This window comes from Mustelus asterias, unplaced genomic scaffold (assembly GCF_964213995.1).
Source record: "Mustelus asterias unplaced genomic scaffold, sMusAst1.hap1.1 HAP1_SCAFFOLD_129, whole genome shotgun sequence".
NCBI lineage: Eukaryota > Metazoa > Chordata > Chondrichthyes > Carcharhiniformes > Triakidae > Mustelus > Mustelus asterias.
In genome coordinates this window covers 603,181-630,791 of record NW_027590163.1, presented here as the reverse complement: position 1 = coordinate 630,791, position 27,611 = coordinate 603,181, and the positions used below count along the sequence as shown (strand labels likewise).

The 27,611-nt window shown below is 46.2% G+C and overlaps 2 protein-coding genes across 3 annotated transcripts in view; both read left to right on the top strand.

Annotated features, from left to right (window-relative positions):
• The window catches only part of LOC144484832 (uncharacterized), a 102,259-nt gene that overhangs the window by 15,635 nt on the left and 59,013 nt on the right, over positions 1–27,611 (top strand). Inside the window, exons 5-7 of the mRNA XM_078203193.1 lie at positions 9,086–9,269; positions 10,995–11,358; positions 16,507–16,798. Coding sequence (XP_078059319.1) covers positions 9,086–9,269; positions 10,995–11,358; positions 16,507–16,798 — 840 coding nt within the window. The remainder of the gene's footprint in view (positions 1–9,085; positions 9,270–10,994; positions 11,359–16,506; positions 16,799–27,611) is intronic.
• LOC144484839 (uncharacterized) lies at positions 18,638–26,289 on the top strand. 2 transcript variants are annotated; one of them, XR_013496118.1, is made up of 3 exons: positions 18,639–18,834; positions 22,837–24,320; positions 25,783–26,289. XR_013496118.1 is itself a non-coding variant. In XM_078203204.1 (2 exons), the coding sequence occupies exon 2, from the start codon at positions 23,020–23,022 to the stop codon at positions 23,941–23,943; it is 924 nt and encodes a 307-aa protein (XP_078059330.1). In that variant the 5' UTR covers positions 18,638–18,834; positions 22,837–23,019; the 3' UTR covers positions 23,944–26,289. The 2 variants fall into 2 exon arrangements, 1 of the variants encoding a protein (XP_078059330.1); XM_078203204.1 differs by having other exon boundaries at positions 18,638–18,834; positions 22,837–26,289.

Below are 27,611 nucleotides of genomic sequence, written 5' to 3'. Positions count from 1 at the left end.
GGCTCCTCTTAACCCCTCCAACTGATTTTTCACAGATTTATTTTAAATGGCTTTATTCTAAATTAGTAACACCAGCTTTAAAGTCACTGATTCAAGACGATCACAAACACATTAAATCATTACACAATAAATACCAGTCATTTTTCGGACTGGAATTATAACCCCACTGTTTCGCTCTCACTCAGGAACAGATCCCAGTTTTACACCAATCTCTGATTTGACAGCTCGTTTCCAGCATTCACCGCTGTTCTTCCTGACTCTAAACACAGTTGTAAAGGAGCTTCTGTTCCCTGTTTAGGAGCTCAGAGCCATGTGTGAATTCACTGGGTGCTGAAGGGTCAATATTTCCAATATTCACTCCTCCAGTTTCCAGGTCGCGTCTGTCCCTCACTCAATGCCTGTTGTATTGTTGTCCCAGCGGTTAACGGGCTCCTGTGAACTCCTTCATCTGATACTTTAATGCAGACTTTTATAAATTATTTTGAATGAGTTTATTTTAAAATAGTAACACCAGCATTAAAGTCACTGATTCAAGACAGTCACTAAAACATGTTAAATCATCAATGGCTACTGAGTACAGCCAGGCCTCAGGCAAGGGTTTCTGAGTCGATTCTGTGCAATGGAATGTCTTATCAGTGTTGCCATGGTGAGCTGTCTACAGTGAAGAGCCTGTTTGAGCCTCGAACTCAGACTAAACTCTCTGCCAAACACACAAAACATTAGACCCCGCCGTACCTCAATGAATTGTCATAAGTTATAAAGGGTTTAGATGCAGAAATCATTCAAGCTGGAGCGTGTGTTTGAAAATATTATCCTACATTTACTGGAATTTTTTGAGGATATAATGAGTGCAGTTGACAGAGGGGAACCGGTGGATGTGGTGTATTTAGATTTCCAGAAGGCATTCGATAAGGTGCCTCACAAAAGGTTGCTGCATAAGATAAAGGTACACGGAGTTGGGGGTAAAGTGTTAGCGTGGATTGAGGATTGGCTATCTAACAGGAAGCAGAGAGTCGGAATAAATGGGTGCTTTTCCGGTTGCCAATCAGTGACTAGTGGCGTGCCGCAGGGATCGGTGCTGGGGCCTTAACTATTTACCATATACATAGACGATCTGGAGGAGGGGACCGAGTGTAGGGTAACAAAGTTTGCGGATGACACAAAGATGAGTGGGAAAGCGAATTGCGTGGAGGACAGAGAGTCTGCAGAGCGATTTGGATAGGCTAAGTGAGTGGGCAAGGATCTGGCAGATGGAGTACAACGTTGGTAAGTGTGACGCTATCCACTTCGGAAGGAATAATTGTAAAATGGACTACTATTTAAACGGTGAAAAATTACAACATGCTACTGTGCAGAGGGACCTGGGGGTCCTTGTGCATGAATCACAAAAACTCAGTTTGCAGGTGCAGCAGGTAATCAAGAAGGCAAATGGAATGTTGGTCTTTATCGCGAGGGGGATGGAGTATAAAAGCAGGGAGGCAAGAATTAGGGGGCATAAGATGGGAACAGAAACTGTCAGGGAAAGGCACTAATGAAAAGTGGAACTTTTTCAAGGAACAAATACTGGGTGTCCTTGATAGGTATGTCCCTGTCAGGCAGGGAGGAAATGGCCGAGTGAGGGAACCATGGTTCACGAAAGAGATGGAATGTCTTGTGAAAAGGAAGAGGGAAGCTTATGCAGGGATGAGGAAACAACGTTCAGATGGCTCAATTGAGGGTTACAAGTTAGCAAGGAACGAGCTGAAAAAGGGGCTTAGGAGAGCTCGGAGGGGACATGAGAAGTCTTTGGCGGGTCGGATCAAGGAAAACCCCAAGGCTTTTTACGCTTATGTGAGGAATAAAAGAATGACCAGGGTGAGGTTAGGGCCGGTCAAGGACAGTAGTGGGAACTTGTGTATGGAGTCAGTGGAGATAGGCGAGGTGATGAATGAATACTTTTCTTCAGTGTTCACCAAGGAGAGGGGCCATGTTTTTGAGGAAGAGAAGGTGTTACAGGCTAATAGGCTGGAGGAAATAGATGTTCGGAGGGAGGATGTCCTGGCAGTTTTGAATAAACTGAAGGTCGATAAGCCCCCTGGGCCTGATGAAATGTATCCCAGGATTCTTTGGGAGGCAAGGGATGAGATTGCAGAGCCTTTGGCTTTGATCTTTGGGTCCTTGCTGTCCACAGGGATGGTGCCAGAGGACTGGAGAATGGCGAATGTTGTTCCTCTGTTTAAGAAAGGGAATTGAAATGACCCTGGTAATTATAGACCAGTTAGTCTTACTTCGGTGGTTGGTAAATTGATGGAAAAGGTCCTTAGGGATGGGATTTACGACCATTTAGAAAGATGCGGATTAATCCGGGATAGTCAGCACGGATTTGTGAAGGGCAAGTCGTGCCTCACAAATTTGATTGAATTTTTTGAGGGGGTAACTAAGTGTGTTGATGAAGGTAGGGCAGTTGATGTCATATACATGGATTTTAGTAAGGTGTTTGATAAGGTCCCCCATGGTCGGCTTATGATGAAAGTGAGGAGGTGTGGGATAGAGGGAAAGTTGGCCGATTGGATAGGTAACTGGCTGTCTGATCGAAGACAGAGGGTGGTGGTGGATGGAAAATTTTCGGATTGGAGGCAGGTTGCTTGCCACAGGGATCAGTGCTTGGTCCTCTGCTCTTTGTGATTTTTATTAATGACTTAGAGGAGGGGGCAGAAGGGTGGATCAGTAAATTTGCTGATGACACCAAGATTGGTGGAGTAGTGGATGAGGTGGAGGGCTGTTGTAGGCTGCAAAGAGACATAGATAGGATGCAATGCTGGGCTGAAAAATGGCAAATGGAGTTTAACCCTGATAAATGTGAGGTGATTCATTTTGGTAGGACTAATTTAAATGTGGATTACAGGGTCAAAGGTAGGGTTCTGAAGACTGTGGAGGAACAGAGAGATCTTGGGGTCCATATCCACAGATCTCTGAAGGTTGCCACTCAAGTGGATAGAGCTGTGAAGAAGGCCTATAGTGTGTTAGCTTTTATTAACAGGGGGTTGGAGTTTAAGAGCCGTGGGGTTATGCTGCAACTGTACAGGACCTTAGTGAGACCACATTTGGAATATTGTGTGCAGTTCTGGTCACCTCACTATAAGAAGGATGTGGAAGCGCTGGAAAGAGTGCAGAGGAGATTTACCAGGATGCTGCCTGGTTTGGAGGGTAGATCTTATGAGGAAAGGTTGAGGGAGCTAGGGCTGTTCTCTCTGGAGCGGAGGAGGCTGAGGGGAGACTTAATAGAGGTTTAGAAAATGATGAAGGGGATAGATAGAGTGAACGTTCAAAGACTATTTCCTCAGGTGGATGGAGCTATTACAAGGGGGCATAACTATAGGGTTCGTGGTGGGAGATACAGGAAGGATATCAGAGGTAGGTTCTTTACGCAGAGTGGTTGGGGTGTGGAATGGACTGCCTGCAGTGATAGTGGAGTCAGACACTTTAGGAACATTTAAGCGGTTATTGGATAGGCACATGGAGCACACCAGGATGATAGGGAGTGGGATAGCTTGATCATGGTTTCAGATAAAGCTCGGCACAACATCGTGGGCCGAAGGGCCTGTTCTGTGCTGTACTGTTCTATGTACTATGTTCTATGCTGCAACTATACAGGGTACTGGTGAGGCCGCACCTAGAGTACTGTGTACAATTTTGGTCCCCTTATTTAAGAAAGGATATATTCGCTTTGGAGGTTCACCAGGTTGATCCCGGAGATGAGGGGGTTAGCTTACGAGGAGAGATTGAGTAGACTGGGCCTGTACTCATTGGAGTTTAGAAGGTTGAGGGGAGATCTTATAGAGAGACATATAAGATAATGAAGGGGCTAGACAGGGTAGAAGCAGCGAGGTTATTTCCACTTACAATGGAAACAAGAACTGGGGGGCACAGCCTCAAAATACGGGGGAGTCAATTTAGAACAGAGTTGAGGAGGAACCTCTTCTCCCAGAGGGTAGTGAATCTTTGGAATTCTCTGCCCAATGAAGCAGTAGAGGCTACCTCATTAAATGTGTTTAAGTCACAGATAGATAGATTTTTAACCATTAAGGGAACTAAGGGTTATGGGGAGCGGAACTGAACCCACTATCAGATCAGCCATGATCTTATTGAATGACAGAGCAGGCTTGAGGGGCTAGATGGCCTACTCCTGCTCCTATTTCTTATGTTCTTATCTCCACATCTTGGAAATATATCACCATTCCTTCGCAGTCGCTGGGTCAAAATCCTGGAATTCCCTCCCTATCAGCAGGGTGGATGTACTTGCACAACATGGACGGCAGTGGGTTCAGGTCCCATACATCACAAAGGTAGACACTCCTGCGCCCCCTACAAACATGGCGATTGCACCCGCACCCTGCTGCACATTGCCCCTTACAAAGATGCCGGCCGCACATGCGCACTGATAGACATTGCCACCAACAGATTTGCGGCCGTCAACCCAGGCCCAACACGACAAATTGCGCCTCCAATTTGGTACCAACTGGGCGCCCGAGAAGTTATTTTCCAGGGTTTGGATTTGAACAACATGTTTACGAAGCCGCTCCACCCACCCGCCACATTCATCACTCTCCGCACGCCGCCCTCTACCTTGAACAGATCTCGGATCTGAGTTAAAACCGTCCGTCCGCCGCCATTACCCACACTGCGCATGCTTCAGACCCCTCCCCTATTCACTCTGGTTGGAGGACCAGCTGCTCCTGCTCGGTCCTCCAGCCCCGCCCCCTTTTCCTATTGGTCCAGAGCTGCCGTCAATCAGTCCCTGGGCATTGTGACGGGGAGCATGCGCAGTGTGGCTCATGTCCAGGGACAGGCGCTTGTTTGTCTGATCTTCAGGCGGGAAGGAGGCGGATAAGCGGAGGCAGCGTTAGGGGCAGTGGGTGGGAGGGGAGGCCCCACACACCCAGTGGAGGCTTCAACACCCCCAATAAGGAACTAGCGGCACCGCCTCAACACCCAACACAACGGCAGCTGCAGCACTTTCTCCCGGGGCCAGGCCCCAGTGGACAAATGTGGCTTCAGGAAGGAAATGCAGCAATGGGTTTGATTTATTATTGTCACATGTACTGGGATACAGTGAAAAGTATTGTTTCTTGGGCGGTATACAGACAAAGCATACTGTTCATAGAGTACATAGGGGAGTAGGAGAGAGTGCAGAATATAGTGTTACAGTTACAGAAAGGGTGAAGAGAAAGATCAGCTTAATATGAGGTAGGTCCATTCAAAAGGAGGAGGCTTTGGAGAGGGTACAGAAAAGATTTACCAGGATGTTGCCTGGTGTGGAGGGCATTAGTTATGAGGAGAGGTTGGAGAAACTTGGTTTGTTCTCACTGGAACGACGGAGGTTGAGGGGAGACCTGACAGAAGTTTACAAGATTATTGAGGGGCATAGACAGAGTGGATAGTCAGAAGCTTTTTCCTAGGATGGAAGAGTCAATTACTGGGGGGCACAGGTTTAAGGTGTGAGGGGCAAGGTTTAAAGGAGAGGCAAGTGGTATAGTACCAGAAGATTGGAGGTTAGCGAATGTTGTCCCATTGTTTAAGAAGGGGAACAGAGACTTCCCCGGGAATTATAGACCGGTGAGTCTCACTTCTGTTGTCGGCAAGATGTTGGAAAAAATTATAAGGGATAGGATTTATAGTTATTTGGAGAGTAATGAATTGATAGGTGATAGTCAGCATGGTTTTGTGGCAGGTAGGTCGTGCCTTACTAACCTTATTGAGTTTTTTGAGAAAGTGACCAAGGAGGTGGATGGGGGCAAGGCAGTGGACGTGGTATATATGGATTTTAGTAAGGCGTTTGATAAGGTTCACCATGGTAGGCTTCTGCAGAAAATGCAGATGTATGGGATTGGGGGTGATCTAGGAAATTGGATCAGGAATTGGCTAGCGGATAGGAAACAGAGGGTGGTGGTTGATAGTAAATATTCATCATGGAGTGCGGTTACAAGTGGTGTACCTCAGGGATCTGTTTTGGGGCCACTGCTGTTTGTAATATTTATTAATGATCTGGATGAGGGTATAGTTGGGTGGATTAGCAAATTTGCTGATGACACCAAAGTCGGTGGTGTGGTAGACAGTGAGGAAGGGTGTCGTAGTTTGCAGGAAGACTTAGACAGGTTGCAAAGTTGGGCCGAGAGGTGGCGGATGGAGTTTAATGCGGAGAAGTGTGAGGTAATTCACTTTGGTAGGAATAACAGATGTGTTGAGTATAGGGCTAACGGGAGGACTTTGAATAGTGTGGAGGAGCAGAGGGATCTAGGTGTATGTGTGCATAGATCCCTGAAAGTTGGGAATCAAGTAGATAAGGTTGTTAAGAAGGCATATGGTGTCTTGCCGTTTATTGGTAGGGGGATTGAATTTAGGAGTCGTAGCGTTATGTTGCAACTGTACACAACTCTGGTGCGGCCGCACTTGGAGTACTGTGTGCAGTTCTGGTCCCCACATTACAGGAAGGATGTGGAGGCTTTGGAGAGGGTGCAGAGGAGGTTTACCAGGATGTTGCCTGGTATGGAGGGGAGATCCTATGAGGAGAGGCTGAGGGATTTGGGATTGTTTTCGCTGGAAAGGCGGCGGCTAAGAGGGGATCTTATTGAAACATATAAGATGATTAGAGGTTTAGATAGGGTGGATAGTGATAGCCTTTTTCCTCTGATGGAGAAATCCAGCACGAGGGGGCATGGCTTTAAATTGAGGGGGGGTAGTTATAGAACCGATGTCAGGGGTAGGTTCTTTACCCAGAGGGTGGTGAGGGATTGGAATGCCCTGCCAGCATCAGTAGTAAATGCGCCTAGTTTGGGGGCGTTTAAGAGATCCGTAGATAGGTTCATGGACGAAAAGAAATTGGTTTAGGTTGGAGGGTCACAGTTTTTTTTTTTTTAACTGGTCGGTGCAACATCGTGGGCCGAAGGGCCTGTTCTGCGCTGTAATGTTCTATGTTCTATGTTCTAAGTTTTTTACACAGAGGGTGGTGGGTGCCTGGATCTTGCTGCCGGGGGAGATAGTGGAAGCAGATATGACAGTGACTTTTAAGGGGCATCTTGACAAATACATGAATAGGATGGGAATGGAGGGATATGGTCCCCGGAAGGGTAGGGGGTTTTAGTTCAGTCGGGCAGCATGGTCGGTGCAGGCTTGAAAGGTCGAAGGGCCTGTTCCTGTGCTGTAATTTTCTTTGTTCTTTGTTTGTAAAAGTCCGATGGCAGCAGCAGGGAAGAAGCTGTTCTTGAGTCGGTTGGTTTGTGACCTCAGACTTTTGTCTCTTTTTCCCGATGGAAGAAGATAGAAAAGAGAATGTCCAGGATAAGTGGGGTCCTTGATTATGCTGGCTGCTTTTCTGAGGCAATCGGAAATGTAGACAGTGTCAATGGATAAGAGGCTGATTTGCGTGATGGACTGGGCCACATTCACACCCCTTGTAGTTTCTTACGCTCTTGGTCAGAGCAGCAGCAATACCAAGCTGTGATACAACTGGATGGGATGCTTTCTGTGGTGTCCCTGTAAAAATTGGTGAGAGTCGTGTCGACATGTCGAATTTCCTTAGCCTCCTGAGAAAGTCGAGGCGTTGGTGGGCTTTCTGAACTAAAGCAGCAGTTTCAAGGGACCAGGACAGGTTATTGTGATCTGAACACCGAGAAACTTGAGCTCTCAACCATTTCCACTTTGTCACCGTTGATGTAGACAGGGCATGTCTTCCACTACATTGCCTGAAATTTTGTATATATTCCAGTGATAGTTGGAAGAAGTCCATGCTGACTCTCTGTACATCAATCCACTCAGTCCCATTTCCCCTCCATAACTCTGTTCCCTTTTTAATTCCTTCACATCTGTCTGATTTATTTTTCAAATCATTGATCATTTCTGATTCCACCATGCACAGAAGCAATGAGGTCAGGTCGTGACCACTTGTGAATAAAATTGTTCCTCACATCTCCTTTCTATTGCTGATCAAATAATAGTAATGTGGAATTGGCTAGCAGCCTGCATGAAGATTTTCAGGTCTCTTTGTACTGGACAGGAGCATGGGTCTGTCAATCAGCCTGAATCAGCACTTTCAGGAGAATTGGGAGGGTGTGTATTAGGTACAGCAGTATGACAATGGGGGGAGAGTGTGTGGGATGGAGATTTACAACTTTGGGGAATGAGAAAGCGAAGAATATTCCATGGAAACTAAAATTGTCTGTTTTGAATTTCAGTCCTATACTTACACTGATAACTTCTATAAACAGGATATTAGAAGGAGAGAATTTACAGACTGAAATCTCACACCAAACGTCACAACAAGATGTTACAAAGTCACTGGATTCATCAGGACCTGAATATAATTGCCGTTTGAATGTATGAGAAGAAATGTTTGTTCTGTCTGTGGGAAAAGATTTCAAACATCAGTGTGACTGGACAAGAATGGAGCCCCCACACACACGAGTGAAAGTGTTCCAGTGAACTGACTGTGGAAAGAGCTTTAACCAGTAACACAGTCTGAAAAACATCACACCATTCACAGCGAGGAGAAACTGTACACGTGTTCTGTACTTGGATGTGGAATCAACTGATGATCAAAAGGACACTGGCACCATGGAGACACCATGGAAGTGTGGGGACTGTGGGAAGGGATTCCAGTGCCCATCTGCACTGGACACACATCGACGAGTTCATACTGGGGAGAGGCCGTTCACCTGCTCTGTGTGTAGGAAGGGATTCAGTATATCAACCACCCTGCTGAGACACCAGCGAGTTCACACCGGGGAGAGGCCTTTCGCCTGCTCAGACTGTGGGAAAGGATTCAGTGATCGTTCCACCCTGTGGAGGCACCGGCGAGTTCACTCTGGAGAGAGGCCGTTCACCTGCTGTGTGTGTGGGAAGGGATTCAGTCATTCATCCACCCTGCAGACACACCGTGTCACTCACACGAATGAGAGACCGTTTAAATGCTCAGACTGTGGGCGTAGCTTCAAAAGCTCTCAGACTCTGATGGGCCACCAGCGCATTCACACTGAGGACAGACCGTTCAGCTGCTCTTACTGTGTGAAGAGATTTAGAACATCATCCCAACTGCTAATACACCAGCGAGTTCACACTGGGGAGACACCCTTCACCTGCTCTGTGTGCGGGAAGGGTTTCAGTCATTCATCCACCCTGTTGGCACACCAGCGAGTTCATAATGGGGAGAGGCCATTCACTTGCTCTGACTGTGGGAAGGGATTCACTCAGATCTCCAATCTGCTCACACACCAGCGAGTTCACACTGGGGAGAGGCCGTTCAGCTGCTCTGACTGTGGGAATAGATTTAAACGGTCGTCTCACCTGCTAAGACACCAGCGAATTCACAAGTGATGACAGGAGTTGGGTTCTGCTGTTCTTGCTGCTGTTAATCACATCCAGGACTAAACCATGTTCATTCTCGCAGTTGCTGAAGTGAGAGGGTCGGAGGGTTTCTTTCTGCTGGACTGACCAACCTCACGGCTTTGCTGCCAGTGGGTCGATGCTGTTTGAATTTAGGAGTGCACATTTTACTGAGATGATCCACAAACACTAGGTAAATAAAAAATAAATACATTTGTCTCTGTTCCATTGAGTCTACAGCACAGGGCCAGGCCAGTCGGCTCAATTGGTCTGTGTCAGTATTTATGCTCCACATGAGCCTCCACCCACCCCTCTTCATCTCCCCCCATCAGCATATCCTTCTATTCCTCTCTCCCTCATGTATGTATCTAGCTTCCCCTTCAATGTATTCATGCTGTTCACCTCAACCACTCACTGGTAGCAAGTTCCACATTCGCATCATCTTCCTCATCTCTGGAACCATTGTGGTAAATCTCCTCTCGATTCTCTCAAGGACCCTCACATCCTTCCTAAAGTGTGGTGACCAGAACTGGGCTCAGTATTCTGTTGTGGCCTCACCAGAGCTTTAGAAACTATCAGAATAACTTCCCTGCTTTTGTTCTCAATTCCCCAATTTCTGAAGCCCAAGATCCAAAATGCTCCGAACAAGAATATCAGACCTTTTTGCTTAACATGAAAAGCATTTTAACAACATTCTGAAAATGGCTAAATAAGATTTTGACCAATGAAGGAACGAGTTGTTGGCACAGAAAGAAGCCATTTTGAACTTGCTCTCTCCAAAAGAGAATCCAGAATGTTTGAGTCTGGGAAATGAAATTAAAAATGAAGCTGCAGCTACAACAGAGCAAGAAGAAGACATTTCAATGTGGAATTAACTGGAATATTCTCTCTGGATTTAAACAATGGAGGAGCTACAAACATGGAAGAAAGTAAAGTTCAAAAGGTGAATTCTGAACAGACTGTTTTCAGAATTGAAAATCCACAACTGAACAGCAATGAGGACTGTCCTCTTGCAGAAGAAACTATAATTATTAAAAATTACTATAATTATTGAAAGAAGAAAACTTTCAAAAAACACTGAAACCAATAATATTTTCCATCTTCAGTGGACTGAATTCCTGGACATGGAACCCAGCAGTGTGCTGTTGTTAAGATATACAGTATGTTTTACATTGTAATATTCTAATTGGGATATTATAGAGTGATACATTTTCATTTCTTCCAGGGAATATGTTGTGAAGATCTAGTTTAATAATTCATGAGCCTTTGTGTTTTTGTGTGTTCTCTCTCACTCCCTTTTTTTCTTTTTTAAATCAATTTCACAGCCTATTCAAAGGTGAGGATTTGCAGTTGGAAAACTGAAACCAAACATCACATCAGGATCAGACAGAGTTGCCCAATTTATCGTAATATGCGTATCATTGGATTTTGAACATGGAAGAAAAAAGCACCGCCCACAGTGGGGAGAAACTGTACACGTGTTCCGTGTGTGGACGAGGATTCAGCCGTTTATCTGGCCTGTCAAAACATAAATGCAGTCACGGTGGGGAGAAATTGTGGAAATGTGAGTATTGTGGCAAGGGATTCAGTTCCCCATCGGAGCTGGAAATTCATCGACGGTGTCACACTGGGGAGAGACCGTTCACCTGCTCCGAGTGTGGGAAAGGATTCACTCAGTTGTCCCACCTGGTGAGACACCAGCGAATTCACACTGGAGAGAGACCATTCACCTGCTCTATGTGCAAGGTGGGATTCACTCAGTCAGCCCACCTGGTGTCCCACCAGCGAGTTCACACTGGAGAGAGACCATTCATCTGCTCCGAGTGCAAAATGGGATTCACTCAGTCAACCCACCTGGTGACACACCAGCGAGTTCACACTGGAGAGAGACCATTCACCTGCTCCGAGTGTGGGAAGAAATTCAGCTGGTCGTTTCACCTTCTGATTCACCAGCGAATTCACTCTGGAGAGAGACCATTCACCTGCTCTGAGTGTGAGAAGGCATTCATTACATCAACAGAACTGTTGACACACCAGCGGATTCACACTGAGGATAACCCGTTCACCTGCTCCAAATGTGGGAAGGAATTCGCTAACTCTTCGAACCTGATCTGCCATCAACGGATTCACACTGACGAGAGACCTTTTAAATGCCCAGACTGTGGAAAGTGCTTTAAAAGTTTTGGGAACTTGATGACCCATCAACGGGTTCACACTCGAGTCCGTTCAAATGCTTTCACTGTGGGACTGAGTTCAGATAATCATCTCCTCTCACTGTAAACCAGCGAGTTCACACTGGGGAGAAACCATTCATCTGCTTCAAGTGTGGGAAAGAATTCAATCAGTCATCCAACGTGCTGACACACCAGCCAGATTGGAGTTTGCTGTTAATCACATCCAGAACTGAACTATATTTATTGGGGTCTGATGTTAACAATATCCAGTGCAGATTTAGATATTAGTATTCTGGGTTAAAAATATAAAAAATCAACTTTGTTTTAATTTTTGAATGATTGCATCTTCATTTGGGAGGCTGGGATTATCCCCGTTTCGAGGGAATTAAGGAATAGACCATAATCCGTAGGAGCAGCATTCGGCCATTCAGCCTTCATTATAACAATGATCCCATTGTGATTCCTGCTGGTTGGGAAATGTGCGATATTAATGCCAGTCTGTCTTTCTTTAATTATCTTCAATCCCAGTCCTCTGGTTACTGACCCGCATCAGTGGAACAGTTTCTCCCGATCTGCTCTATCAAACCACCCGTCCCCACCCCCATAATCTTGAACAGATCCATGAAATCTCCATTTCAGCTTCTTTGTTCTAAAGGGAACAAATGTGGGGGAGGCGATGCCTAATGGTATTATCGATAGACTATTAATCCAGAATCCCAGCTAATGTTCTGGGGACCCGGATTCGAATCCACATTTTGAAAAAGATGAATAGTGTCTGTGGTACCTGCTGGATGTGGTGCAGCACATTTCCCAGGACATTGGAGCAGTAATGAATGAGGCCAGGATAACAGATTCGAAACAACATTATATTCTTTATGCTTGAAACCTATCTTAGAATTCTCTTCATTAACTGGACCATCAACGTGAGGGGAATTAGCATCTTCTGTAATTCCAGAACCAAGAGACACTGATTACCCAGGGCTGTTGTTCTGTAATTTACACTATCCCCCAGCAGGGCTCTTCACCCAGGCTGACAAGTGGCAGCTCAGTGTTCGTGATTTGTCATTGCTGCTGTTTCAGATGTTGTTCAACATAGACTCAAGTTTAGAGAAAGGAGTGGAAATGGGTAATCAGAACTCTCACAGTCCCTGGAGGGTAATGGTTACTTGAATTTCTCAAACATTGTGGTTTGTAAAGACACTGTTATTTCATCTCCAGTATTAGTCAGAATGGGCTGTATTCTCCACGTGATAGGGCTGGAATTATCTGTGTGGGTGTGTGTCTATGAATGAAGATGTCTGTCTGGGTGTGGGTGTGTGTCTATGAATGAAGATGTCTGTCTGGGTGTGGGTGTGTCTCTATGTTTGCCCATTTCTGTGTAAGAGACGGGGAGAGAGAGTGTGTTTGGATCTCTGTGTTTGGATATCTTTATGTGCTGTTCCTTCTTAGGTGGTTTGTCTCAAAGGTTCCTCTCTGGGTGATTTGAACAGAATCATTCAGAGATTCTTCATCCTGGGTGAATCCACAGGCTGACCATGTGCTGTGTAAAACCTGACATCCACACCTCCAGACCCCACTTTTCCTGGAACAACATCAAGTGTTTGCTGCTTTCCTGATCCTTCCTTTTCCCTCCCTTTTCAATGATATCACTTCTCATTGTTGTGAATTTCAGAGAGGACAGACTCATCCCACTGAATGTCCTCCAAGGACAACCGCCTCATCTCAGGAATCAATCCAGTGAAATTTAGTTGCACAAAGACAGTGAGCAGATAGAACAAAGACCAAAAGAGGGAAATAGAGACACAGACAGAGACTGTTAGAGTGAAAGAGACTGAGCGAGATTTACAGTCATAGTCATACAGTGCAGAAAACACCCTTCGACCCATCGAGTCTGCACCAACAATAGCTACCACTAACTCCCATGCTAATCCCATTTTCCAGCACCTGTCCCAGATCCTTATCTGAATGCTATAATATTTCAAGTGCTCATCCAAATACGTTTTAACGGTTGTTACGTTTCCAGCCTCCACTACCTTCCCAGGCAGTTTATTACAGATTCCCACCACCCTCTGATTTTTTTTTTCTCAACTTCCCTCTGAATCTCTTGTCAGGCACCCTAAAACTATGTCCCCTCATGATTGACCTCTCAACCAAGGGTTCTACTCACCCGGTCCATATCCTTCATAATCTTATTCACCACAGTCATGTCCCCCTCAGCCTTCTCTGCTCTAAACACTCTAAACCTATCCAGTCTCCTTATAGCTCAAATGTTCCATCCCAGGCAACATCCTGGTGAATCTCCTCTGTACCCCCTCCAGTGCAATCACATCCTTCCTATAGTGAGGTGACAAGAACTGCACACAATACTCCAGCTGTGGACTAACTAACATTCTGTACAGCTCCAACATTATCTCTTTGTTCTTATACTGTATGCCACGACTGATAAAAGCAAGTGTCTCATATGCCTTCTTATCTATTCTATTCAGCTGCTCTGTTACCTTAAGTGAATAAGTACCCCAAGATCCCCATCTGCTCCTCTGATTTTACCTCGTGTCCTTCCATTCATTCATTATTTCTTTGTCTTGTTACTTATTCCAAAGTGCATTACTTCGCACTTATCAAGATTAAATACCATATTTTTTTTATTAATTTGTGGGACATGGGCGTCGCTCACTGGCCATCCCTAGTTGCCCTTGAGAAGGTGGTGGTGAGCTACCTTCTTGAATCGCTGCAGTATATGTGCTGTGGGTTTACCTACAATGCGGTTCGGGAGGGAATTCCAGGATTTTGACCCAGTGACTGTGAAGGAATGGTGATATATTTCGAAGTCTATCACTGTTCTGCCCATGTGACCAACCCAACTATGTCGTGCTGCAACCTACAACAGAGTGGGGTAGACTCTAAAAGGACCCTGGGTCTCTGGAATACTCGTCCAGTAACAATCCCACCATGCACATTGGTAGATGTATCAATTTATTTAATAATTTTATATATTAACCCTGTAGTTCTGATCGTAATTGGATGACAAAGCACAATTTTGTGTTGAACATTATCTCCTTCCTATGGCGGTCCTCTTACCCAGCATTCGCAGCGAGAGAGAATGTGCCGTATTGTCACAATAGCAGCCGCTTGCGCAGGCGCAGTACCTGATTCCGCGTGGAGCATGCGCTGTGCGGATTCGGACTGGCCCATGCGCAGTGTGGGTGCTGGAGCTGCAGGGAGGCGGGGAAGTGGGTGCAGAGGCTTCAGAAACAGCCAGTGGAGGAGGCCTCAAAACCCAGAATAAAGAACCCCCGGGCCCGAGTTTGCACCGACCCGGGGGGTAATTGCAGCAGCTCTAAAATCGGGGAGGTGGTGGTAATAAGAACATAAGAACATAAGAAATAGGAGCAGGAGTAGGCCATCTAGCCCCTCGAGCCTGCCCCGCCATTCAATAAGATCATGGCTGATCTGACGTGGATCAGTACCACTTACCCGCCTGATCCCCATAACCCTTAATTCCCTTACCGATCAGGAATCCATCCATCCGCGCTTTAAACATATTCAGCGAGGTAGCCTCCACCACCTCAGTGGGCAGAGAATTCCAGAGATTCACCACCCTCTGGGAGAAGAAGTTCCTCCTCAACTCTGTCTTAAACCGACCCCCCTTTATTTTGAGGCTGTGTCCTCTAGTTTTAACTTCCTTACTAAGTGGAAAGAATCTCTCCGCCTCCACCCTATCCAGCCCCCGCATTATCTTATAAGTCTCCATAAGATCCCCCCTCATCCTTCTAAACTCCAACGAGTACAAACCCAATCTCCTCAGCCTCTCCTCATAATCCAAACCCCTCATCTCCGGTATCAACCTGGTGAACCTTCTCTGCACTCCCTCCAATGCCAATATATCCTTCCTCATATAAGGGGACCAATACTGCACACAGTATTCCAGCTGCGGCCTCACCAATGTAATATCAGTGACACAGCCTCATGTTCTGGGGATGGGTTCAAGTCCCATCATGGAGCTGGGGGGGTTTAAATAGAATTCACAAAACGCTGGAAAATCTGGAATATAATTTCACTTGAGTAACCATTACAGCTGTGAACAATTTTAAAAACCCATCCTGTTTATTCATGGGAATCTGCTGTCTCTCCATAGATTTGTCAACATGCGATTCAGTCTCTAACTGCCCTCCTCAGGGGCAGGAAATAAATGCTGGTCTTGGCAATAAAACCCACATCACATGAAATAGTGAAGGAGAAGCACTGATAGACTTGGGTTAATGGCTGTCATCTTTCTCGGGGGCAGGACACAGGCACGGTTATCACTGTCCCTGTGACAAAATGTTGTGAATTTCTATCCTGGACTGACATTGACGGATTTTGGAGTCTCCTTTTCCGGAGGGTGAGAAGGGGAGGATTTACACACAGTAAACTCAAACCAAGAGAAATATTTGCTTCAATTTTTAACTTTGGACTTTTTTTTTACAGGATATTAGAAGTGCAGGAGTGGAAGGGAGAAAACTCAAACCAAACGTCGCATCAGGATCTGACACTATCGCCTAAATTATTGTAATCTGAATATCATTGGGTTTCAAACATGGAAGGGGAAAGCACGGTTAACAGTGGAGAGAAACCGTACACCTGTTCTGTGTGTGGACGAACATTCAGCCGATCATCTGGCCTGTTGAAACATAAATGCAGTCACAACAAGGAGAAACAATGGAAATGTGGAGACTGTGGGAAGAGATTCAGATTTCCATCTGAACTGAAAACTCATCGACACAATCACACTGGAGAGAGACCATTCACCTGCTCTGAGTGTGGGAAGGGATTCACTACCTCATCCATCTTGCTGACACACCAGCGAGTTCACACTGGGGAGAGACCGTTCACCTGCTCCAAGTGTGGGATGGGATTCATTTGTTCATCCCATCTGCTGAAACACCGGTGGGTTCACACTGGGGAGAGGCCATTCAACTGTCATGAGTGTGGGAAGGGATTCGCTATCTCATCAATCCTGCTGACACACCAGAGAGTTCACACGAGAGAGAGACCATTCAGATGCTCTGATTGTGGGAAGGAATTCCCTACCTCTTCTATCCTGCTGAAACACCAGCGAGTTCACACTGGAGAGAGGCCGTTCACCTGCTCTGATTGTGGGAAGGGATTCACTGATTCATCCTACCTGCTGAAACACCAGAGAATTCATAACGGGGAGAGGCCATTTATCTGCTCCGAGTGTGGGAAGAGATTCACTCAATCATTCAACCTCCTAAAACACCAGCGAGGTCACACCGGAGAGAGGCCGTTCACCTGCTCTGAGTGTGGGAAGGGCTTCAGTCAGTCATTCATCTTGTTGAAACACCAGCGAGTTCACACTGGGGAGAGGCCATTCACTTGCTCCAGTTGTGGGAAGGGATTTATTGATTCATCCACCCTGCAGAGACACCAGCGAGTTCACACCGGGGAGAGACCATTCACCTGCTCTGATTGTGGTAAGAGATTCAGTCAATCATCCAACCTGGTAAAGCACCAGCGAATTCACACTGGGGACAGGCCATTCACCTGCTCCGTGTGTGGGAAGGGATTCACTCAGTCACCTCACCTGCTGAAACACCAGCGTGTTCACGAGTGACTGCAAGGACTGGAGTTTGCTCTTAATCACATCAAGGTCCTGACTATTTTCATTGGTGTCTGTTTCTGCTGATAAATCCGAGCCCAGTTGGAAGGTTTATATTTTGGGTGGAACTCAAATACACAAGCTTTATGTTCAACACAGTGTGATGAATGCTTTTAATACCTCAAACATGTTAGTTCCATTTGAAGGGCTTCCCCCTCTCCCGTCTCCTCCATCCTCACCTCCAACAACAAGTGTGAGGAGCTCATGGAGCTTCTTTGTCACCAAGATTGAGACAATCTGATCAGCTGCCTCTGCTCCTTCCCTCTCTTCCATTCGCCCACCGGGCCAAACTGTCTTTAAATTTCCTTCTGGCCTGACTCTTGAACTCATAAATACAAACAGGAAGTGCTGTAAAAACACAGCGCGTCTGACAGCACCTCTGGCGAGAGAAACAGATTTAATGTTTTGGGAGGCACGGTAGCACAGTGGTTAGCACTGCTGCTTCACAGCGCCAGGGACCCAGATTTGATTCCCAGCTTGGGTCACTGTCTGTGTGGAGTTTGCACATTCTCCCCGTGTCTGCGTGGGTTTCCTCCAGGTGCTCCGGTTTCCTCCCACATTCTGAAAGACGTGCTGGTTAGGCGCATTGACCCGAACAGCTTGTCTGGACTTGCAGAATCTCACTGGCTGTCCTGTCTGGAGACAATACACATCTCTTTAACGTGTGCTTAATGCTCCCTCCATTCACATTGTTTGTACCTTTAAGACTTGATTATCTGTAAAGACTGCATTCCAATCATTATTCTGTAAATTGAGTTTGTGTCTCCGTATGCCCTGTTTGTGAGCATTTCTCCACTCCACCTGACGAAGGGGCAGCGCTCCAAAAGCTAGTGGCATTTGCGACCAAATAAACCTGTTGGACTTTAACCTGGTGTTGTTAAACTTCTTACTGTCTTTACCCCAGTCAACGCCGGCATCTCCACATCATGGATTCAGTTCTCCAGCTCCTGTCTGCAGACTGACAATAAAACCAATGGCTCTTATTGGGGGTGTTGGGGCCTCCAGCGGGTGTTTTTGAATCCTCCCCGCCCACCTCCCAGGGTTTCCTTCCTTCCCAGAGATCAGAGTCCTCATTGATTTGAGGCCAAAGTGTAACCTCTTATTTATTGTCCCCCTCCCCCATCCTCTGATGTGAACCATCCTCCAGTGGCTGAGCCAGGATGGGGCCGTTAACCTGGGCCTGTTCCCGGGAGGGAGGGAGGGAGGGAGAAGCCCCGCAGCTGCAAACCAGGGAGCTGACAATGATTCTGAAGGGTTTGCGGATCCACAAAGTGTTTCCAAATCCTCCCAGCCACCGCCTAACGCTGACTCCGCTTCTCCGGGACAAACAAGCGCCAAGGACAGCAATGACACTGCGCATGCTCCACATTACAATGCCCGGGGATTGATTGACGGCAGCTCCGGACCAATAGGAAGAGGGGGCGGGGCTGGTCCCCCAACCAATCGTAGTGAATGAGGGGCGGGACTGGAGGACCGAGCGGGAGCGGCTGGTCCTCCAGCCAATCGCACTGAATGAGGGCCCGGACCAATAGGAAGAGTTCCCTATTCTTTGCATGGGAGAGATGCACATGCGCAGTAAGCAACGGCGTTCGCCGGATGGGTGAAAGCAACTGGAGAGAAGTTCCTGTGTCTCATCAGCAGCCGGTAAGGATGCAGAAACATAGAGGGAGCAATGGAAGCGGCGGATGGACGTAGAAGGTTTCTAAATATCTGGTGAAGGCCTCAAACCTCGAATATGAGCCCGTAGGTCCCGGATTTGCAGCTTCAGGTCTTTTTCCCGAGACGAAGCTCAGGTTAACGGCCGCCATCTTGATCCAGCGGAGAGCAGAGCGCACGCGTTGGTGTCTTGGTGACGCAACCGTGAGTGGGCGGGTCTTTGTGTTTCTGCTCCCACCGGGTCCTAATGCACCCATCGGGTCCTAATGCATTCCAACAATGAACAATAGATTTTCAAACAGCTTCACCCAGTCCCAGGCTGCACCTGACGTTTGCAGCCGAGAGAAGTTTATGGGTCATGTACATATTCAGTATGAGAGGTTGCATCCCTGAGTACTTACATGAAGCGGTTACACGGCTTTTGTACTCGTTGGAGTTTAGAAGGTTGAGGAGGAAATTATTGAAACTTACAGGATACGGCGAGGCCTGGACAGAGCGGATGTGGAGAGGATATTTCCACTAGTAGGAAAAACTAGAACCAGCGGGCACAACCTCAGACTAAGGGGATGATCCTTTAAAACAGATGAGGAGGAATTTCTTCAGCCAGAGAGTGGTCAATCTGTGGAACCCTTTGTTGCAGAAGGCTGTGGAGGCCAGGTCATTGAGTGTCTTTAAGACAGAGGTAGATAGGTTGTTGATTAATAAGCAGATCAGGGGTTATGGGAAAAAGATAGGAGAATCAGCCATGATTGAATGGTGGAGCAGACTCAATGGGCCGAGTGGCCCAATTCTGCTCCTATGTCTTATAGCCTTTTCATTACACTTCAGCCCCAGGCTCCTCATGTTTACATAGAAGCGGAAGTAGACCATTCAGCTCTTTGAGCATTCCCTGCCATTCATTATAGTCATGGCTGATCCTCGAATTCAATACCCTAATCCCACCCCCCACCCCATAATATCCCTTTAGCCCCAAGAGATATATCTAATTGAAATCAGGCTCTACTTCCACTTTTGAGGAACGGAGTCACAACCCACTGAGAGAAAAACATCTCATCTCTCTCTATGGGCAGCACTGTTTTTTAAATAGTGACCCCAAGATTCTCCCATAAGAGTAACCAACAGTTCGAGCAAGTTTTTAGAAGGTATTTTGAGAGACAGGATCTACAGGCATTTAGAGACACAAGGACTGATCAGAGACAGTCATGTGAGTGGCATTTAGAGACAACATGGCTTTGGAGTGGAAAATCATATCTCACAAATTTGATTGAGTTTTTTGAATGGGTAACCAAGAAGGTAGATGAGGGCAGTGCAGTTGATGTTCTCTACATGACCTTTAGCAAGGCCTTTGACAAGATACCACATGGTAAATTGTTGCATAAGGTTAAATCTCACAGGATCCAGGGTGAGGTAGCAAATCGGTACAAAATTGGCTTGATGACAGAAAAAGTCTCACAACACCAGGTTAAAGTCCAACAGGTTTATTTGGTAGCACAAGCCACAAGCTTTCAGAGCACTGCCCCTTCATGACAGAAGACAGGATGGTTGTAGAGGATTGTTTTTCAAACTGGAGGCCTGTGACCAGTGGTGTGCCTCAGGGATTGGTGTTGCGTCCACTGTTATTTATCATTTATATGAATGATGTGGATGAGAATTTAGGAGGCATGGTTAGTACGTTTGCAGACACCAGGATTGTGGCATAGTGGACAGTGAAGAAAATTATCTCTGATTGCAATGGAATCTTGATCAATTGGGCCAGTGGGCTGACGAATGCCAGATGGAGTTTAATTTAGATAAATGCGAAGTGATGCGTTTTGGTAGATCAAACCAGGGCAGGACTTACTCAGTTAATGGTAGGGCATTGGGGAGTTATAGAACAAAGAGATCTAGGAGAACAGATTCATAGCTCCTTGAAAGTGGAGTCACAGGTGGACAGAGTGGTGAAGAAGGCATTCGGCATGCTTGGTTTCATTGGTCAGAACATTGAATACAGGAGTTGGGACGTCTTGTTGAAGTTGTACAAGACATTGGTAAGGCCACACTTGGAATACTGTGTGCAGTTCTGGTCAACCTATTACAGAAAGCATGGTATTAAACAAAAAAGAGTGCAGAAAAGATTTACGAGGATGCTACAGGGACTTGGTGGTTATAAGGCGAGACTGGATAGACTGGGACTTTTTTTTCTGGAGCGCAGGAGGCATAGGGGTGATCTTATAGCAGTCTATAAAATAATGAGGTAGATAGATAGTCAATATCTTTTCCCAAAGGTAGGGGAGTCTAAAACTAGAGGTCATAGGTTTAAGGGGAGAGATAAAAAGAGTCGAGAGGGGCAATATTTTCATACAGAGGGTGGTGAGTGTCTTGAGCAAACTGCCAGAGGTAGTTGTAGAGGCGGGTACAATTTTGTCTTTTGAAAAGCGTTTTGACAGTTACATGGGTATGATGGGTATAGAGGGATATGGGCCAAATGCGGGCAATTGGGACTAGCTTCGGGGTTAAAAAAAGGGGCGGCATGGACAAGTTGGACTGAAGGGCCTGTTTCCACGCTGTAAACCTCTATGACTCTATGAATCTCTGCATCCAAGACCTTTCAGGATGTGAAAGGTTTAAATTAAGTTGCCTCTTACTCTTTTAAACTCGAGCAGAAGCTAAACTCGAGCAGAGACTGTCTCACTGCTCCTCATCAGACAATCCACCTATTCCAGGTGTTAGTCGACTAAACCTACTATGAACTTCTTCTAATGCACTTATATTTTTCCTTAACTAAGGAAATCGAAATGTAGACATTGCTCCAGATACAGACTCACCGTGTGCAACTGAAACATAACTTCACTGCTTTCACTCCATTCCCCTCATAACAAATAATGGCTTTCTGAATTACTTGTACCTGGATTTTCTATCGTGATGAATTTTGGATATTTTTTGTTAAGGGGGTGAGAAAGGGAGGATTTACACACCACAAACTCAAACCAAGAGAAAATGTTGTCTCTTCTGATATGGGCTTTCTGAATGGGATAAGTAGGGAGATGTGAATGGAATGTTTCCACTTGTTGGTTTTTCCATTACTGGGAACCATGAACAGACAACAAATGAATCAAACAGGAAAATAGAAGATGTTTCTTTCTTCAGACAGTTGTTAGAATTTGGAACTCACTGCGACTCGAAGTGGTTGACACAAATACTTTAGATGCTTTCAAAAGGAAAATATACGAGCCTATGGGAGAAAAGGGATTGGAAATTTCAACTGAAAAGCTGAGATGTGGTGATCAGAATGAGAGGAGACTCATGTGGAGTATAAACTCCAGTACAGACTCGATAAACCGAATGGCCTGTTTGTGTATTGTCACAGACAGAACAAACAATTCTCCTTCCCTGTTCAAAGACAATAACAATCAGCTCCTAATGATCCGAGTGACTGTCAGATCTCAACGTGATGTTTGGTTTGTGTTTTCTTGCTGTAAATCCTCCTTTCCAATATCCTGTAAAGGGAGTTTACAAAAGTCATCACTGTCAGTCCAGGATAGATATATTCATAGAATTCCACAGTTCGGAAGGAGGCTATTTGGCCCATCAAGTCAACTCTCTGACAGAGCATCCCACCAAGGCCCCAACAACATAACCCAACTTATTTACCCCACTAATCTCCCTAACCTACAGATCCTGGGGGAAAAATGGATAATTTAGCATGAAATCCACCTAACCTGAATATCTTTGGACTGTGGGAGAAAACTGGAGCACCCGGAGGAAACCCACGCAGACAAGTAGAGAATGTGCAAACTCCACACAGCAGCGCTCCGAAAGCTGGTGGCTTTTGCGACCAAATAAACCTGTTGGACTTTAACCTGGTGTTGTTAGACTCCTTACTGTGTAAACTCCACACAGACAGGTAACCACGGCCGGAATCGAACCCAGGTCCCTGGTGCTGTGAGGCAGGAGGACTAACCACTGTGCCACCGTGCCAGCCACGTAATTCTTTGTAAACTTATTTTACAGGAAATAGAAGAGGAGGATTTGCAGTCTGGACAATCAAATCTCACGTCAGACAGAGTCAATCAATTCATTGGGATGTGAAGATTTGTACATCTGAAGGGATTTAATTGACCATCTCAGTTGGAAACTGGTGAGAATCTGTTTCCTTGCTCCTCCTGTGGGAAGGGATTGATACAGCTGGAAAACATGCTGACACAACAGCGAGCTCGCAACAGTGAGAGTTCATTCACCTGCTCCGTGTGTGGGAAGAAATTCATGTGTTCGTCCAACCTGCTGGCTCACCAACTTGATCACATTATTCAGAAGCCTCTTCAAAGCTCTGACTCTGGGCAAAGCATTGAAACTTCTGAGGAACAGGCCCAACACCAGCTCCTTCACACTGACGAGAGACCGTTCAGCTGCTCCCACTGCGGGAAGAGGTTCAGCCAGTCCTCCCGCCTTGCAGAGCACCAGCTCCTTCACACACACGAGAGACCGTTCAGCTGCTCTCACTGTGGAGAGTCATTCAGCGACTCAGTGCATCTCACTGAGCACCAACAAGTTCACACCAAGGACAGGCCATTCAGCTGCTCCCAGTGTGGGAAGAGATTCACTCAGTCCTCCCACTGCACCGTTCACCAACAGATTCATTTTCAGAAGAGACATTTTAAATGCTTTAAATGTGAGAAGACCTTCAAAAGAAGGATTAGTCTGCTGAGACACCAGGGCACTCACACTGGGGAGAGGCCATACGTTTGCCCTGTGTGTGGGAAAACATTTACTTGTTTGCAGCATCTGCTGAGTCACCGGCCTATTCACACCGGGGAGAAGGCATTCATCTGCTCCGTGTGTGGGAAGGCTTTCACGGAGTCATCCAGCCTCCGGAGACACCGCCGCACTCACACAGGGGAGAAGCCGTTCTCCTGCTCCATTTGCGGCAAAAGATTTGCTCAGTTTTCCTACTGCAATCAACACCAACACATTCACTCTGATAAGAGACCTTTTCAATGCTCAGAATGCAATAAGACCTTTAAAAGAAGTGATGATCTGCTGAAACACAATCGCATTCACACCGGGGAGAGGCCGTTCCTGTGCTCGGAAAGGGATTCGCTCAGTCGTCTGGCCTGCTGAGACACCAACGCATTCACACCGGGGAGAAGCCGTTCACCTGCTCTGTATGTGGGAAGGGATTCACTGATTCATCCTATATGCTGAAACACCAGCGAGCTCACACTGCGACAGAACCGTTCACCTGCTCCCTGTGTGGGAAGGGATTCACTGATCCATCCCGTCTGCAGAGACACCAGCGAGTTCACACTGGGGCAAAACCTTTCAACTGCTCCATGTGTGGGAAGGGATTTAATCAGTATTACAGCCTGCTGAAACATAGACGACTTCATGTGTGACCGGCAAAGTTGGATTCTGTTGTTTCTGCGCCCTGAGATAAACAATAACAATTGGATGAATAGGGGAGGCAGCGGCACAGTGGAATTATCACTGGACTCAGGGTAAGGCTCTGGGGACCCAGGTTCGAATCCCACCACAGTCGATGGTGAAATTTGTATTCAATTAAAATCTTGGATTAAAAGTCTAATGACAAACCTCAACCTTTAATCAATTGTCGTAAAAGCCCATTTGATTCAGTAACGCCCTTTAGAAAAGGAAACCTGCCGTCCTTACTTGGTCAGGCCTACATGTGACTCCAGACCAGCAATGTGGTTGACTCTCAAATGCCCTCTGAAATGGAGGGCAGTTAGGGTTGGGAAAGAAATGCTGGCCCAGCAAGTGATGCCTATATCCCGTAAAAATGAATTTTAAAAGTCCCTCAGTATCTCAGTAACCTGCTCCAGCCCCACAACACTCTGTGTAAATACAAGTTGTTGCTGATTATGCCCTGAGATAGAAAATGTGAACCCGATTCCCGTCATCCGCCAACTCAGCAACTTCTTCACAAAAAGTAAAGCACATGGGATTGGGGCTGTTGTACTGAGATGGGTAGAAAACTGATTGGCAGACAGGAAACAAAGAGTAGGATTAAACGGGTCTTTTTCCAACTGGCAGGCAGTGACAATTTGGGTAACGCAGGATCAGTGCTGAGACCCCAGCTAGTCACCTGCCATAGGTCTTGTTTTTTTCCCCCTGTTTATTATGCATCATTTTTAAATTGTTGCTTCCTAAGAATCTAATTTAAAACCACGGATAAACTCAAACCACTTTTGGAAAATCTGTGACTCTCTGATCAAGAATCTTACTGACCACTGCATACCATTCTAGTCACCGTATTATTAAAAAAAATATCCAGGCACTGGAAAGGGTGCAGAGAAGATTTTAATGATGAGATTTTAATGTAGAAGGCAGCTCACCACCACCTTCTCAAGGGCAATCAGGGATTAGCCATAAATACTGGCCAAGCCAGCAATGCCCACATCCCATAAATGATTTTCAAAACGTGTGTGGTTTTTTTTATCAGGAAAGGATTGACAGGCTAGTTCTTCTTGAGAAATGAAGGCTGATGGGTAACCTGAGCAGAGGTCTTCAAATTTATAAAATGTTTAGATACAGAAATAGTGTTTCCTCTTGTGGGGAAAAGCAAAAAGTAAAGTTTATTTATTAGTCACAAGTAGGCTTAGATTAACACTGCAATGAAGTTACTGGGAAACTGGAGACAATCAATATAAAACAGTCACTAAGAAATCCAATAGGAAATCCAGGATAAATTTCTCTACACAAAGAGTGGCGAGAATATGGAAATCACAACTACAGGGAGTGAAATGAACAGTATAGATGTCTTTCAGGGGAATCTCAACAAGTACTTATGAATGATTTTATAGTTCATTCAGGATTTATTTCAAAACGACTAAAAGTGACAGGAGATAATTTGCAGGGTGTGAGACACTGTGTGTGAGGGTGTCTGTGAGTGTGTGTGTTGCTTTTCATTGGTGTCACAGAAACCTTCCTCTTTCTGAGCAGACAATCTGGCTCCTGAATGAGGTGAATTGTACAACTCAGAGATTCTCCATTCAGAATGACCATGTGCTGTGTAAAACAGGCATTCGGCCTCTGATCTTCGGGTAAACATTCTCCAAGGCGGCCTTCACGACACAACAACGCAGAGTCGCTGAGCAGAGACTGATAGCCAAGTTCCGCACACATGAGGACGGCCTCAACTGGGATCTTGGGTTCATGTCACACTATCTGTAACCCCCACAACTTGCCTGGACTTGCAAAATCTCACTTACTGTCCTGGCTGGAGACAATACACATCTCCTTAACCTGTGCTTAATGCTCCCTCCACTCACGTTGTCTGTACCTTTAAGACTTGATTACCTGTAAAGACTTGCATTCCAACCATTATTCTGTAAATTGAGTTTGTGTCTTTATATACCCTGTTTGTGAACAGAACTCCCACTCATCTGACGAAGGGGCAGCGCTCCGAAAGCTTGTGGCTTGTGCTACCAAATAAACCTGTTGGACTTTAATCTGGTGTTGTGAGACTTCTTACTGGGCTTACCCCAGTCGAACACCGGCATCTCCACATCATGGAATCTCTCTCCACAGTTGCTGTCAGACTTGCTGAGGTTTTGCAGCATTTTCTGTTTTGAAGTCAGTGCTTTGCTGTGTTGTCTCTGTGCTCCATCCCCACTCTGATTGTATTGGAGCCTGTGTGTGTCATTGTTACACTCAGAGTAAGTCAGTGCTTTGCTGTGTTGTCTCTGTGCTCCATCCCCACTCTGATTGTATTGGAGCCTGTGTGTGTCATTGTTACACTCAGAGTAAGTCAGTGCTTTGCTGTGTTGTCTCTGTGCTCCATCCCCACTCTGATTGTATTGGAGCCTGTGTGTGTCATTGTTACACTCAGAGTAAGTCAGTGCTTTGCTGTGTTGTCTCTGTGCTCCATCCCCACTCTGATTGTATTGGAGCCTGTGTGTGTCATTGTTACACTCAGAGTAAGTCAGTGCTTTGCTGTGTTGTCTCTGTGCTCCATCCCCACTCTGATTGTATTGGAGCCTGTGTGTGTCATTGTTACACTGAGAGTAAGTCAGTGCTTTGCTGTGTTGTCTCTGTGCTCCATCCCCACTCTGATTGTATTGGAGCCTGTGTGTGTCACTGTTACACTCAGAGTTAGTCAGTGCTTTGCTGTGTTGTCTCTGTGCTCCATCCCCACTCTGATTGTATTGGAGTCTGTGTGTGTCACTGTTACACTCGGAGTAAGTCAGTGCTTTGCTGTGTTGTCTCTGTGCTCCATCCCCACTCTGATTGTATTGGAGCCTGTGTGTGTCATTGTTACACTGAGACTCTCTCACTGTTTTTATTGGACAAACAGCAAGCCACCGTCACAATGCCCGGCTGATTGACGGTAGCGCGGACCAATGGGAAGAGAAGGGGCTGGAGGACCAGCCTTTCCCGCTCGGACCTCCAACCAATCACAGTGAATGAGGGGCGGAGCCCGCTCTGACTGGAGCATGCGCATTGTGGGTAATGGCGACGGAGACGGGCTGTTTTTTCGGCTCGGAAATAGATTAGCGGTGATTGACGGTACGGAGGGGGCGAGGGATCTCGCGTGTGGACGGAAACGCTGCGTAAGCAGGTTGTGTCAGCCACGAACCTCGGTAAAGAGCTTCACGGACCCAGTTTGTACCGAGCGGTACCGCAGCTCCTCATGTTCGGGCCGTGTTCATGGCCGCCATCTTTATTGGGGGCAATATGCAACAAGGCGCATGCGCAGGCCGGCATCGTTTTAGGGGGTAATATTGTCAATGACTGGGAGGAGCTTGTTCCCCATTGTTCAAAATGGAGAC